This window comes from Centropristis striata, chromosome 21 (assembly GCF_030273125.1).
Source record: "Centropristis striata isolate RG_2023a ecotype Rhode Island chromosome 21, C.striata_1.0, whole genome shotgun sequence".
NCBI classification, from domain to species: domain Eukaryota; kingdom Metazoa; phylum Chordata; class Actinopteri; order Perciformes; family Serranidae; genus Centropristis; species Centropristis striata.
In genome coordinates this window covers 11,437,284-11,452,272 of record NC_081537.1, presented here as the reverse complement: position 1 = coordinate 11,452,272, position 14,989 = coordinate 11,437,284, and the positions used below count along the sequence as shown (strand labels likewise).

At 40.1% G+C, this 14,989-nt stretch overlaps 2 protein-coding genes across 2 annotated transcripts; both read right to left on the bottom strand.

Moving 5' to 3' along the window:
- Positions 1-611: 611 nt before the first annotated feature.
- On the bottom strand, positions 612-2,512 carry crp1 (C-reactive protein 1). The gene is made up of 3 exons (XM_059324852.1): positions 2,440-2,512; positions 2,264-2,342; positions 612-1,273 (listed from the first exon to the last, which is right to left on the bottom strand). The coding sequence occupies exons 1-3, from the start codon at positions 2,440-2,442 to the stop codon at positions 663-665; spliced, it is 693 nt and encodes a 230-aa protein (XP_059180835.1). The 5' UTR covers positions 2,443-2,512; the 3' UTR covers positions 612-662.
- An 809-nt stretch (positions 2,513-3,321) lies between these two features.
- On the bottom strand, positions 3,322-9,958 carry stub1 (STIP1 homology and U-Box containing protein 1). Its single transcript, XM_059324851.1, has 8 exons — positions 9,831-9,958; positions 8,815-9,044; positions 8,444-8,642; positions 7,934-8,099; positions 7,700-7,775; positions 7,535-7,591; positions 5,934-6,050; positions 3,322-5,251 (listed from the first exon to the last, which is right to left on the bottom strand). Exons 2-8 carry the CDS (start codon positions 8,926-8,928, stop codon positions 5,126-5,128), a joined length of 855 nt encoding a protein of 284 aa, XP_059180834.1. The 5' UTR covers positions 8,929-9,044; positions 9,831-9,958; the 3' UTR covers positions 3,322-5,125.
- Between the last annotated feature and the right edge of the window lie 5,031 nt (positions 9,959-14,989).

The window sequence follows — 14,989 nt, the reverse complement described above, 5'->3', positions numbered from 1 at the left end:
TTATTTACTTATTTTATAGATTTTTTCCAAATTCTGTTTAGACATTGTGTTTTGTTTATTTGCTTTCATTCATTCTGTCATTATGATTCTGTCATGTTTTGTCTTTCTGATTATTTTTATTATTTAGCTTCATGTATGTTTTGATATTTTATGTTAATTAAGAAAAAAACAATCATCACCCTGTAAATAATGTTTCACAATAAAGATATTTGAAACGTAGTGAATAAAAAAAAATTGATAATTTCCCTTGCAATAACAGATAATTTCCCTCGCATAAACTTAAACAATGAAAATATTCTAAATATAACAAACACTGAAACTGAAGTAGATCTTTTTTTATGAGGTTTAAATATATTTTGCTGCTGCCCGGTCCACAGCAGTACCTTGCTTACCTTCCATACTTGTTCTACTGCCTGCTTCTCCAAAATAGAAGCGTGCAGACCTCCATCTACTGTGGGTAATACACTGACTGTGGGTAAGTACCTCATAAAACCGACTTGAGAAAAAACCAAACTATCCCTTTAAATGTGTGGCCTTTAGGGGAGAATAGTTGAACTAACATAAAATCACACGAATCTAATAAAGAAAACCACACATGTAAGTATCAGTCCATCACAGATATGAGAAGCCTCACTCCTCTCTGCATCCAACTCTAGATGGAGTCAGTCATCATCCACCACTATCACGTTCCCGTTCAGCTCGTACTCAATAGTACCCCAGTCGAATATGTTGCCCTTGGGGACCTTGTGCCCGTAGTGCCAGGCCTGGATCATGCTCCTGGAGAGCACAAAGTCCCACATGTTCAGATCAGTAATCTCCCCTACGAAGCTCTGCACAGCCTCCAAACCCCCCAGGTGTTTGTCCGGGTCTTGCCCCAGGAGGACGGTGCCATGTGGACGGATGGTGTGCCCCGGTTTGTAGACCTGGTAGGTGCTGCGTTTCCCCTCCACCCAGAAAGCAGCGAGGCCCGTGCGAGACTCCCAGGTAAGGCAGAGGCTGGTGCGGAAGGTGGTGATGGGCGGCAGGTGGAAGAAGGTGCCATCACCACTCATGTAGAAGGAGACGCGTCCGTCCTTCTCGCGCCACACGTTGAGCTCGTCATAGTCGGCCGTGCGGTAGGCGAACAGGATGATCTGACGTTCTTCTGGCAGCTCGGTGGCCACGCGCATGCAGAGAGTGAAGGCCCTGAGCCCCATCTCCTTCTGCGGGATCAGGCCCACGAAGCTGAAGTCCGTCTCATACGGGAACACTAGGACTTTGTCAGTCAGACCCACTAGAGCAACAGAATCAGAATCACTTTATTAGTCCCTTGAAGGGAGATTTGTTTTGCAGCAGGACACACAAGACAAGGTACACAATGATACAAGACAAGGTACACAATGATAACAGAATAAGACCCAATAAAAGTCTAATAAAACACAGTCAAAGAAACGCCAGACGGATATGGCAGACAGAAGATAGATTTAATAAGCCACCAAACCCCAGTCTGCACCAGTGTACTCACTGTAAGTACAATTTTGAGCTACTTTTATTTATGCTAGGCCTACTTTGGAAAATTATTGCGTCTCAGGGGGAAATAACTTCTTTTTTTTACTCTAATACAATTATTTGAGATCTTTGAGATTTGTGAATTTACAAATTAAGGTCTTTGCATTCAAAATATATTCAAAATTGAAGTCGATTATTCAATGGTCAGCAAATAAATCGGCAACTTGTTCACAGTTTTTTTTTTTTAATAAATTAATTAACGTGAAGATTTGCTACTTTTCCTTTTGGTTTATTATTTTTTTTTAATAAATACATTTTTAATAACTTTAGCAGCTAGTTACTTTGCAGAATTTTGTTGTTAATGTAAAATATACATAAACTAATAAATTATTTTATATTGTTGGAGATTAAGATACCCAAGTGATGAAAACATTAATTAAGGGGTTAATAATTATAACTTAATAATATAGCATACATTATTCTGAAATTTGCCATTTTGCATGATAAAAAATAAACAAAATGCATGACTTTTCCAGACTATTTCTACAAGATTAAATTACAAATTTTGCTGAAGCTGTGAGACAAAATCTAGTGGTGAAAAAAAAAATTCTCCCTTAAAAAGTCTCTCATTGAAGAAGAGGTAGAAAGTACCGTCAAATGAAAATATCCAAATCAAGTATAAGCACTGTACTTTGTTATATTCCACCACTGCACCACATATCTACAGGTGAGTAAAATGAGCATTTTTTCTAATGAGAATCTGTTCAGTTGATACCTTGGGTGGCTGAGGAAAGTGTCAGAGACCATCCAAAGACACCAAGTACCACCACAGCAAACCTCACAGTGATGATACTCTGCAAACACACAGAAAATAGACCAAAATGATGTCCTATTAGGTCATATCAGACAACAAATTATGTGAGAAGTTACAAGAAAAAAAGGTTTTCTTACCATTTTGATGTTGTGTTGTTGTTCCTCAGTGTTGCCAACTCAGCCCCACTTGCTAATGCCCCGTGCGCCGTGCTCTTCCCTCCTAGCACGGCCGTGATGTCAGCTCTTCAGCGGATGCTCTGACAATAGGCCTGGTGTGTGAAGTCTGGGTGACACTGTTCTTTTACATGTGACTGATGTAAAACAAACCATTTCACCCACGTGTCTGTCTGCATGTCCATATCACATGATCGATTTATAGTGTGTGCACAATCTTTTATCACAGACATCAGAGCGGTGGCAGAGATTTATGTTGTTAATGTAGTTTTGACCCTTAAAGGATCTGTTCACCCAATTAACAAAATTATGTTTTCTTTCACTGACTGACAACCTGGCTGATTTTATTGTTTGCCAATAGAAATAAAATTATTACAATTCTGTTCACACTACAAATTGAAAAATGATATCTGATAAATAGCTCCTGTTTCCACTGGATAAAGTGGAGCAGAGGTGGGACCGAGTTATTGTTTTGTAAGTCTCAAGTCTTTGCAACCAAGTCTCAAGTCAGTCAAGCTATGATACAGATGTCATGTCTGCTTTCATGGAGATCTGACAATCAAAAATGTTTATTTAAAAAAAACCATATGGACACTTGAATCAAGTATTAAGAGGCTACACTACACATTTGCCACCTGAATAACTGATAACATAAAATATAGCAGTAAAAAAGGTGTAAAGAAAACTGACTTATAGCCTAAAGTACTAAAAAAAAAATTTTTTAATCAAAAATTGTGAACAGAAAATCCAATGTCTAATCAAATGTTGAATTTGGAGAATCGTGAGACCCCTAGCTAGAAACCATTCCTATACACGGGTAACTAATGAGCAGCAGTACAGACTTCATCATACTTGGTATCTCTTTAATGATGCTCGCATGTCACAAAAACAACAAACAAACTCAAAGTTCATGGTTTAATGGGAACAAATGAAAACTGAACCAGGCATTTATGTTATCAACATATCTACATTTAATACAGTTTCTCAAGCTCTAGGATTTCTCAAGAAAAAAAAAGAACCCTATATTGTCAAGAAATAAAATCTGAGATACACAAGCAAATTATTTACACTGCCTGCACCCCGACATGAACCACTGACAGGCCTAATTCACCACAGACACACATTCGGCTGAAAAAAAAACAACAACTGTAAACTAATAGCACTGAAATGAAAACTTGTTTTACAGAGAATGCAACTCAACCAGCACTTAAAAACTTTGACTGAGGTATGGACGAGATAAGATGGTCGTAACTCTTCCAGCATCTTTAACACGGAGGAGGTCGGTACAAGTGTAATGAACCTCAAATTCCTGCAACAACTCCAACACACTGATGATTGGTTCACACAAGCTGTTGCAACCATTTTCTTTATAAATGTGACACTGTTAGGAGCGTAAAATTAACAGCCAAAGGGTGAGAATAACAACAACCATCATATTGTTTTTGCAAAGGAAAAGAAAATTCACTTCATGCTTGATGTGAGTGTCCACTGTCATTCCAGGCAAACAGCAGGAGCCAAATACAACGTCCAAGCACATTTGTTTCTATGAACAACACAGACCATTCTCCACAGCGGGTTTCAGCATCAACCCGAAACAGCTGACGCCATCTATTAATATTCAGACATTTTCAATTAATATCCAGCAATGTGGAAACTTTTTTTTTTTATGCAGCGGTCGTTTCCATTCATTTTCTGCATCCAGTTCAAGGCCTCTTTTCATGAAAACCTTGTATTGTCCTGATAAAAAACTTTTTTTTGAATTACTGTAGGTCAAGCCTAAACCTAAAGCGTACATTATGCATACATTCAACTTATTTAAATTGTCTTTAACGGGGTGTGATTGATATGCAAAAAGATAAAATAACAGTCTACACAAAATCTTACAGTAGGGTGGCATGGGTGGAGCGCCCCCTGGAGGTGAAGAAGGGACTTGATTCGATACGACTATTTCAAAAATCATCATGATGTAAAACTTGCATACAAACTAGTCACCCTTGTTGAGAACACGTTTTTGGCATTTTTGGTACCACTTCAGCTAATGTACATTAACAAGTGGGCAAACAGTCCACTGTTTAATGAAAAAATGACTATGAAATACTGGAGTTAATGCCAAATAAAAGGCCAAAGTCTTAATGTATTCAACCACCATGTGTCTTTTTTTTCTTTTCTTTTTTAATATTGGTGGTTTCTGTGAAAAACTGGAGTGCAATGCTGATGCTTTCCAAGGATTGTGGCACTCAGAGAACGAGAGGCAGAGTAGGAAGGGAGCACCTGAGAACGTGGCCCCTTATTTAGAATAAGAAGGGAGTCAGGCTTGAGAGACTAGATACAGCATGGCAGAAAGGAAGAGGAAGTAAGAGAGGAAGTATAGAAAGAGCAGAATGACAGGGGTTCTTAAAGGGAGCATCAGGCCATGGACAGCGCGCCTCAAAAGGGTCAGAGCGGGGATGTTTTACAGCAAAGATAAAATTGTGAGGAGGAGGAAGAGGCAGACCGAGATACATGGCTCCCATTTGGTAGTCCATAGTGTGGCTTTTCCCGCTTGTGTAAAGTCCACAATCCAGGCAAGGGGTGATCTGTTCTCTATAGTTTTGTGTTGTCCAGGCTTTGTGTTGAGTATCGAAGGATGATGGAGAGATGGGGGGTCCCCTCAGTAGTCCTCCACCCAGCCGTTCTCCTGGATAAAGGCATCAATCACTTCCTTCATGGCCAGGTTCGGGATCAGCTGGTCCTGGGTCAGGGGACTCCTGGTGACCGGGTCAAAATGACCCACTCGCTGCACAGAGAGCATGTTAAATATATGTATGGTTAGATGCTGTACGTGTAAGTATACAGCCATACAACCCTATATTTTATGTAAAGTAAAGTAGACCTACTTTATCATATGATTCTATCTGGCTTGTATCTCATGGGGATGAGTAACGAAACCTGATATTAAATGGGCCTTATGAAAGACTGCAACACTGATATGCTACGGTTCTTTATCAGCATTCTTAATGTTTTGGTGTAATTTATCATCACACTGTAGCCTCCCCTGTGCTTTGTCAGGGCTGCACTCTTCCTGCAGAGGAGAAGCCGCGAAGGAGAAATTTGTAAGACTTGAGCTAATAAACATGTTTTCAATTGAATTCTTCATAACATGAACTCCCCTCCCCTTGAGATTTGTGTAATAATATCAGAATTGTGTCAAAATGAGAGTGAAATAGCAGGGTTGGCATTGTGAACAAGATATTAAGAATAAACCAAACAAGCTTATCAGAAGCAGATGTAAATAAATTACAAAACAGTATTTCTTGCTTAAAAAGTGTAGCAGTCATTGTGTTCATTACTGTGAGTTATCTGTAAAGATTTGGCCCAGTACTGTATTTAGTCATCATCTCAAGGCCACTTCATTTCAGTTGTATCATTTGTGTGTGGTCATAAGATGTTTTTCTGCATGCAGCTGACATTGTTTTTACCTGTAGGTGCTCTTCAATGTCCTTGCGATCATAGGTGATTCCACTGGGTGTGATGCAGGGCTCCCGCATTAGCTCAAAGCTGATCTTCCCACACAGGTAATCTGGGATCTCCCGCTTCTAAACGGACAACGAATGCAACAAGAGTCACAGATGTAATGCTAATATGATGATATAATACCTGAACTGCTACCACAACACTTTAATATATAGTTTGAATGTTTTTTCTTTCCTGGTTTTACAGGATTAATTACAGTTTCATGACTAACTTCTTCTTGGCGACAATATCCACAATTATTTCCTTTAAAACCACATCACCCATTCCAAGCTGAGATTAAATACTAGAGCCCAATAGATATATCGGTTGACAGATATTATCGTCTGTTAGTGGCCTATCAAAGCCATATTGTATTGTGTATATGATGTCAGATATGTCTCAGGGTTTTTTTTACACCAAATATATTCTAGAAAATGTAGCTTGGTGTGATTTAGAAATGGTGTTTGCTCTTAATTTATTATATTTTTTAAATAGTCAGCAAATGACTGAAAATGAACAGTAATTATGTTTATTTAGCTGTTTATTTTATTCCTATTTATTCTTTATTTTCGCAGTTATAGAAATATATATTAATATAGAATTGGCTGACATTCTAAGGCATTGCTTGTTTAATATATAATGTAGTAAATATTATTTAATAAAGTTTTTAGCTTGAGAAAGTAGCTATCTTGGTACATTTGCAGAGTGGTGAATAATCGGAGCACAATTCACATAACAAATGTCTATTTTCATTACAGCTCCAAAAATTACTAAATTGGTTATCGATTAATTTCCCCCTCCGAAATCAATATCTGCATCGACCTCAAAATCCCATATCGGTCTGGCCCTATTTAATACTACAGGAAAGCAGCAATGCTCATATTAAAAATATCATCAAATTGTTAAAAATATTTCCCAGTTCTATACTGAACCACCCAGCCATCACACCCTCTAACACATACAAGACAAACACCCTGTTGGCAGTCACTGCGGTGTCATATCAACTGACAATTACATGGCAACTACCTCAGTTTAGTCAAACACTATATACAGCAAGGATAATTAAACACTACAAGCCCTGGCGAACAAATAGTGACGGTCACCATGGAAACAGCTTGGGCTGGAAATAGGACATAACTGTCTGTCTTCAGTACAGGTGCATTTTTCACAGAAGCATTTGCAAGCAGTGCAGAAAGAATGTCCACACGCTATGAAAACTAATCTGAAATGAGACATCACAACAAATCTGAAAGTGTGCTTTGAGTCTATTTCTCTTGTTGCTATGTCAACGATCAAAGTAAATGGTGTGAAGTAGGTGTACGCTGTTAGCAAAGATGTATTTGTGTGGGTGAATGTGATCAGCGTGTGCCAGTCTGTTTATTAGCCCCCTAATGGATGATGGTGACCTATCCAGGATGTTTCCCTGCTTTTTACCCAATGCATGCTGGGATGAATTCCCATCATCATATAATGGGAATAAGTGGGTCTGGGAAATGACTGAATGAATGCATTTATACATTATTACATGCTCAATTGACAGTAATAATGACCTCATTTTCATACTCACTTTTCTTTTCTCATCCACTTGAGAGAAGAGCTCATCCATGTCCATTAGATACTTGTCCTAAGTAGGTCACATTTTCATGTTACCAGGACATATTCATGAATATTCAACTGGAATATATAATTGCTAAAGTTGTTCATTAAAGTCTAAGAAATATATGAAACGTACATGTTTTGATGCAATCTTAGCAGAATCGCCTCCATTTTGATTGTCATCCTGTTTCTCTTTGTATTCTTCAAGTTCTCTGCAGAAATACAAAGTTATTATAAACTACCCCTTTCACCCAGAACAAACACCCACATGACAGACTCATTTCAGTGATTTGCAATCTTCATCAAGAGATCATTACCACATAAATAAGCATACACAATGGATACCTGACTGCCACCCCACAGTCCTCACCTTTCCTTCTCAGCAAGTATGAGTTTAGTCAGATAGGCATGTAGCTCGTTCTCCTGGTTGATGCGCTTCTCCTCGATGCTATTCCAACGTTTCTTCTTTGCAATGCGCAAGGCGCTGGGGATGTCATCACCAAAATTCAGCCTCTGTTCTTTTGCCAGGTTATAAGCTGTAAAAAAAACCCCATCATGATAGAAAAATGCTTTATCATCAATGTTTCCGACAGTCTGCTTTGCTTCTGACATATTTTGTTCCAAATACAACATAACAATTTAGTTATATAGACCTTTCCATAGGATATAATTAATCCAGTAATAGAAACTCTGATAAAGTATACTGTAAGACATCCCTGCAAACATATGATGTGCCTCAGAGTAGAAAAGCTGATTTAAAAGTGACTATACCACTAGAAAGACACTAAATATAGATGAGGAAATACACAAGAAAGCCATTTCTGCATAGTATTGTAAAATGTTGCAAAAGTTTCACCATCATAAAACATGTTGTTCTGACCTTTCTGCAGGTTGCCGATGGCCTCATCATAGTTCTCCAGCTCCAGGTGACACTGGCCCAAGAAAAAGTGGGCCTTGACAGACTGGCTGTCCAGCTCCAGTGCATGCTTACAATCTGCCAGAGCCTTGTCATGCTGCTGCAGCTTCACATGGCAGAGAGCCCTGTTGGTGTAGTACACTGCCACCGATGGATTACGGTTCTGGGATACAGGACATACCAGACAATACACTGTTACACCACTGAACTGTATGCTAAGCTTCACAAAGAAACCCCATCCATTATATTTCCCTAACAAGGACAATGGTATGTTTTAGTTACCAATAAATTAGTACACCATTGGTATTGTTTATTTTACAATGAGGGTAACTCACAATAGCTTTGCTGTAACATGTAGCAGCCTCTTGGTACTTGCGGCAGAGGAACAGCCGGTTCCCCTGCTCCTTCAGCTCCTGCGCGGTGGAACTCTTCTCCGGGCTGCCGGCCATCTTCTCCACCGGCTCCGCGGGGCCCGCCTCGCCCTGCTTCCCTATCCTGTTCCCCGTCTCTTCGGCTGGCTAACTGACAGGTCCAAGAATGCCCTGTCCCTCCTGGATCTCACACACTAGACAAAAGGCACAGTGCATGTAAAGTAAAGTCAACGGCTTGCATTCACTGCAATACACCTGCAATGCGCGTCTTGGGCGAATTAGGTGCAGTCCTTGATGCCACCCAAAAGGAATTCGTTTAATTCGCTGACTGTGCACACAGCTCAAAAATACAGCGAGGTGGCTAGACTGCCGGCGAATTAACTATTCATGTGACGAGCATCAGTGGTGACTAATTGAGCAGCACAGCTAGCTGAACATTATACACACACGGTTCCCAGCGTTAGTGCGAGGCTGCTAAACTAACGTTACACCACTGGGATACAATTGTAGTTAGAGAGTGGAAACAATTAAACAGATTATTAACGTCTGGCTGACTAACACTTGGAATACAGTTGTTGCAGCAAAAAGCACAAATACAGAGTGACAATGCCGTTAACTTTAATTAACAGCTAACAAGAGATCGGTGCTTAGCTAGATGTTAGCTAGTAAGCTAAGCTAGCATTGTAAGCTATGTTGTCGAATTACGCCGGGCGTTTGTCTCGTAATGAGACAGCTCTCTCCACTCGGCTTTGATAGATGTCGTGGCGAAAGTAAGCAGCAGATGATTGGGCTAAAGGTATTATAGGCCTTAAAAAGTCGTCTTTATCTTACATTTACCTCAACGCCGCTTAGCAACATCAGAAAACAGACATCAGCTAATGCTAGGTTAGCTTTTTTTTTGGCTACCTAGCCCACTGCCTTTTTATGTTTGCTACCTTCGTGTAAATTTGTCTCTGATAGCCGCCGTTTTCACTCCTTACCTTACAGAAGGACTTTTACATCCAGGTGAAACAGATTTTATATGATTTGATATCTTTGTCGATATTTTTTCCCCCATACGAGCTGTCATGACAGGTTGTTGTTATGCTGACGTCAAGCGCTTACGCGACGTCAACGGAAGCCGAAAGGACTTTTTTTTCTCTCGTTCATCCGACAAATAAACACAACAAAATGCAGCTTGCACCTTGAATATTGTATAAAGGGGATTTGGTGAACATAAAATATTGTCAGTGTCCTTGGCTAACACAAACGTATACAAAGTTATTTGTTTAAAACATTGTGATTAAAAAATTTTCTCAGTCACTTTGGTACATTTTTCAAATCAGACTTAAATTTGTTCAAAATCCACAGTCTTGTCACTTGTGTACATTATAAAAGCAATTTATCTTTCCTCTGAACAAAAATAAATCCTTAAGCACATTTATGATTATGACTTATGATAATGTACAATTATGTGCTGTTTCCTACATTATTAATTACTTATGTCATGATGATCAAAATTCATTATACTGACTGAAGCTGTTGTAGTAGTCCAGAATGAGGTCCCTGAACTGACCTGGGATATGGTGCCGACGCAGTGCCTCTTCGACCAGCTTATGGGGAATGGACCCATAGGCATTTGTGAGGTCCAGCCACAGCACCACTAGGTCCCCCTTGTTCTCCCAGGCTTCCCTGATCAGCTGGGTGACCATGCCTGTGTGCTCCAGACACCCCGGTACCTTTGGGATCCCTCCTTTCTGGACCGAGGTGTCGATGTAGGAGTTCCTCAGGAGGTAGTCTGTCAGGCGCCTGGCAACAATGCAGAAGAATATCTTTCCCTCAACACTGAGCAGTGAGATAGATCTAAACTGATCGATGTTCTTCGACTCTTCCTCCTTTGGAATCTGCACCCCTTCTGCAAACCGCCACTGTTGTGCCACCTTTCCCCTCCTCCATATCACCGTTAGAATCCTCCAAAGCCTGTGGAGTAACTTCGGGCAGTTCTTGTATACCTTGTAAGGTACTCCGCTTGGTCCTGGGACTGAGCTTGCTCTTGCCTTCTTGACCAACTCTTGGATCTCCTTCCAACCGAGCTCCTTCCCATCGAAATCCATGGTGGGTAGAGGTGGATTGATCAAAGACTTGCAGTGGCCCAGGTCATGCTCCCTGATCTTGTCACTGAGAGAGTATCTGAGGTGGTGGTCGATCTCAGTTCTGGAGCAGGTGATCTGGCCGCTGCGCTTCTGTCCAAGCAGCTGTTTCGTAAACCCAAATAGGTTAGCTAGGAAGGCAGTTCTCTTTCTGGCCCTCTCCTTCCTCCTCCTATGCCACTCAGCCCTCCTTAAGGCCATGAGCGAATGTTGCACAGCTCTGAGAGAGGTCCCCTCTCCTCCTCCCTCGCCTCCTTGAACTTCCTCCTCGGGCTCTTCAGCTCCTGCCTGAGCTGGTGGATCTTATTTGCTCTGTTGGACATGGTGTAGAGGAGTTTCGCTGCTCTCTTCTCCTCCAGCCCGAATCTCTCAGCTGCTAGGCTGATGATGATGGTGGTCATTGTCTGGAGGCGTCGATCAGCTTCACCTTTGGCTGTTGCTTCCAAGATGGAATGGGTGTCATCGTCGAACTGGAGCCACTCCTTCTCCTTGTTGGCTTGGGGCCACTTGACCCGACGATGTTCTGATGTTCTGCATGGGTCTGGTGCTTGTGTCACCTGGAGGTTCTGGGCACTGTGGGTTGCCTCCGGGCCTAGCTCCTCCTGCGTCTCACCAGGGGTGGTCCCTGAGCGCTGTGACACCTGCGCTGTCTGCACACATCCCATCTTGGCCTGGTGGATCTTCAGGCCACGTGGGTTCTTGCATACTTTGCCACAGATGCATTTCGTACTCATCGTAGTGTTTCCATTGCTATGTGTCTGTTCCCTTTGGTCCGTCTGAATGGGATACTCACCCCCCCCCCCCTCTCGGGTATCCCAGGGGATATTCTTCCGTTGGTTTATCTGTAGCTTGCTGTGGGTTCTTCTTCTCAGAAGATACAGGTTGGGCTGCTAACCCTCACTGCCCCTTTGCCGTCTCTCCGGCTGTCCACTGTCTCTCCAGCTGCCACCACTCTGTTCTTGGTAGTCAATCAGTCTGTTCCTGATAGTCGCTGGTTGTTCCAGACAGACGCTTGTGACATACATCAACTTGTGATGCAACCTGGACACATCATCAGTGATATAACCCTTTTGCAGGTTATCAACTAGGTTTTGCAGTTTGTACTAATTGTTTTGAGAAATGTATTAACTGTTGTGCAAATTAATGTTAATAGTGATGTGAGAAATGCACCAAAGCGACTGAGAAAAACTGTAATCTTGACTTTCTCTAATGAAGGGAAATGTGTGAAGCATTAGAGTAATAATATGTGAATAAACAAGAAAAGGAAAAGCACTGCCTTTAACTCCTCTAAGAGGAGGAGAGCAGCGTAACATTAAATAATCGCCAGCAGATGGTGCTATATGATCAAAGGTATTACAGTTTTTCTCAGTTGCTTTGGTGCATTTCTCACATCAATATTAACATTTGCACAACAGTTAGTTCAACCTTCACAACATTTAGTCATTTGTGCTCATCATTGTAGCAGTTTCTCATTCCTTACAACAAATTACAAATGCTTTTGGACATGCATCAAGTGCTTTCATACAACTCTCTGCTGTTTTATAACATTATCATTTGCTTATGTCATGTCAGTCAAAATTAACTATGCTTGTGAATGCTGAATAGTCATTCCATATAAAACTAATAGTCCTCATTTCATTGCTTGAGTAATTACATAGAAAAATGTTGAACTAGTTGTCAAAATCTGTCAAGCAAATTTTATATATACTGAAAATGTCTCCGGAATTGAATATATTTCTCTCAGGTGAACCTCAGCTTTCACTGATGAGAAGGGCTGTGTGAAGCATTAGTTGCAACCAATGATAAGCCACTTCTCTACAATCACTCAGAGCTGAATCCATAAAACCATAAACACTTTACAACATATATGAACCAAGCAGGACATAGTGTGTACCATTTCTACAATACTGTGACACTGTACTGTTACAGCTCTACCCAAAGGTACTTTATGTTTGTTGTAAATAAGGGTGTTTTTTTCCTTTTGCACAATGCTGTAAACAAATTAGAATTGCAAAGAGCATATGCAATAAAAATGTGAAACATACATATTCAGTGTGTTGTACTCAGTTACCTCACTAAATACAGTAATGTGTAACTTTACTGTAGTTTTCAAATGGCTGTGCAAATAGTCTATAGTGTTGTCTTGAGCATTTTCAGGTAACAGTAAACTGTCATAATGAAAACATGACAGAGCCATTTGACTATCTTGTTCATAAACATGGTGTCAGGACTTTTCATCTTGACGTCACTGACACTTTCATTGACATGAATACTTGCTTTTGAGGAATGAACTATCCATTTTGAGCAAGTGACACACTTAACCAGGTTATCAACTAGGTCATTAATAGTATAATATTTAAAATGTTTTATATATCATAGATAACTTTTTTGGGCCTATAAACTCTGAACATTCATGACAATGGCCTATTCATTTGTAAAAAGGCCTGTTCAGAAAAAAGGTCCGATTATGATCAAGAATTTAGTATATATTATCAGGGCCATCCCACCCACAGAGAGATCTAACCACACACAGATCCATAGATGACCTTTATATGCCTTTATAAAGAGAACAACATTCAAGTTTAGCCGTGGAGGAATTAGCGCGGCTGTGACTGTGGATGGGGTCACTTTCATCCCAGCCTGTCGGGCCTCTGGGAAGGCTCGGCACAGAGATCAGCGTGTGAAGATTAGAGCACATCCCCTGAGCAAACACACTGATAAATGTGTGAAGGGGGCCGTTGAGCCGCAGACCCACCAGCGCTGTGTGTCCCCAGCTGTGTTTACCTATCTCCACCAGTCTGCTCCCCTGATCCCCCAGAACACCCACCAACCCAGCAGCCCCCAGTCCAAGCTCTGTAAAAGTGGGGTTTTAGACAACAGACTTATGGGGACGCGCTGAAAATAACGATGCAATTTAGATTCAGAGATGTGAAACTATAATCAGCAACACAAGCTTTTTTCAAGCACCTACTTAATGGCATGCAAAGTTTGGCTATGAAAAATGATGAAATTAAAAAGGACAGATGAACAATTTGAAACAAATATCAAGAGGTGCACCTGTACAGGTCACAAAAACATAAAAGTCTACCCTCAGAAAAACGGTGGATACAATATATATAAGAAACACCTCTACAATTGACAAAAAAAAACATAAATTTACAACAAATACTGAACACAGTTTACATTATAACCTTCATAAAAGTAAGATTAACTGTAGGCCTGAGTGTATACATATATATAATATATGGCATTGTATTTGTGTCTTAATTATGAGTTAAAGAAGACATTAGCTAAATAAGTTCCACTATATTTACTAGAGAAAACATAGGTGCATTATATTAATAACCTCTGTCAATTGCACTTATATTCCTGCTCTGTTCATGTCAAACTCATGTTCACATCCTCTCCTTTTATTGATATATGCTTTCATGAACATCATTTTTCTGGACTTCAAATTTTCTATCATGATGTCAGAAATGAGACACACTTAAAACTCCATACCTTTTGTGCAAGAAAAACATGTCGTCATATTACAGTGGTGTCAAACTCATTTTAGATCAGGAGCCACATACAGCATGATTTGATCTCAAGTGGGCCAGACCAGTAAAACAATGGCATAACAAGGACGTTTTTTTCACTATGCAGTTTGAGAAAAAAGTCGTAATGACCAGAAAAAAGTCGAAATGTCGAGAATAAAGTTGAAATATGATTTCGAGAAAAAAACCTTGTGAATTAAGTGAACTTTTTGGGTTCGGTAAAGTTGAAAAGATATTCACAGATTGGTTGTTCCTGTATCAATAAGTCATCGGAGGAAAAATTTTTTCTATCTGAACAGTTAGTTAGATTGCAAGCTACAACCTGATTTTCATCAATGTCATTAAATTAGCAATAATCACAATATTTAAAGGTGTAGAAGTACTAAATTTCCCAACACATAAATGAGATATTGTTGGCAGTAGCTACTACAAGTATTGTTTTGGGAAAATCTGCTTTCATGTAATTTATGTAAA

What these genes read in the sequence shown, in the direction of transcription:
- stub1 (XM_059324851.1), bottom strand. Translation starts at nt 8,928, where the DNA reads ATGGCCGGCAGCCCGGAGAAGAGTTCCACCGCGCAGGAGCTGAAGGAG. An exon ending in ATACTTGCTGAGAAGGAAAG is followed by an intron (nt 7,776 to 7,933) that starts GTGAGGACTGTG and finishes GTATTTCTGCAG; the next exon opens with AGAACTTGAAGAATACAAAG. An exon ending in AAGTGGATGAGAAAAGAAAA is followed by an intron (nt 6,051 to 7,534) that starts GTGAGTATGAAA and finishes TTGTCCGTTTAG; the next exon opens with AAGCGGGAGATCCCAGATTA.
- crp1 (XM_059324852.1), bottom strand. An exon ending in ACTTTCCTCAGCCACCCAAG is followed by an intron (nt 1,274 to 2,263) that starts GTATCAACTGAA and finishes CTGTTGCTCTAG; the next exon opens with TGGGTCTGACTGACAAAGTC.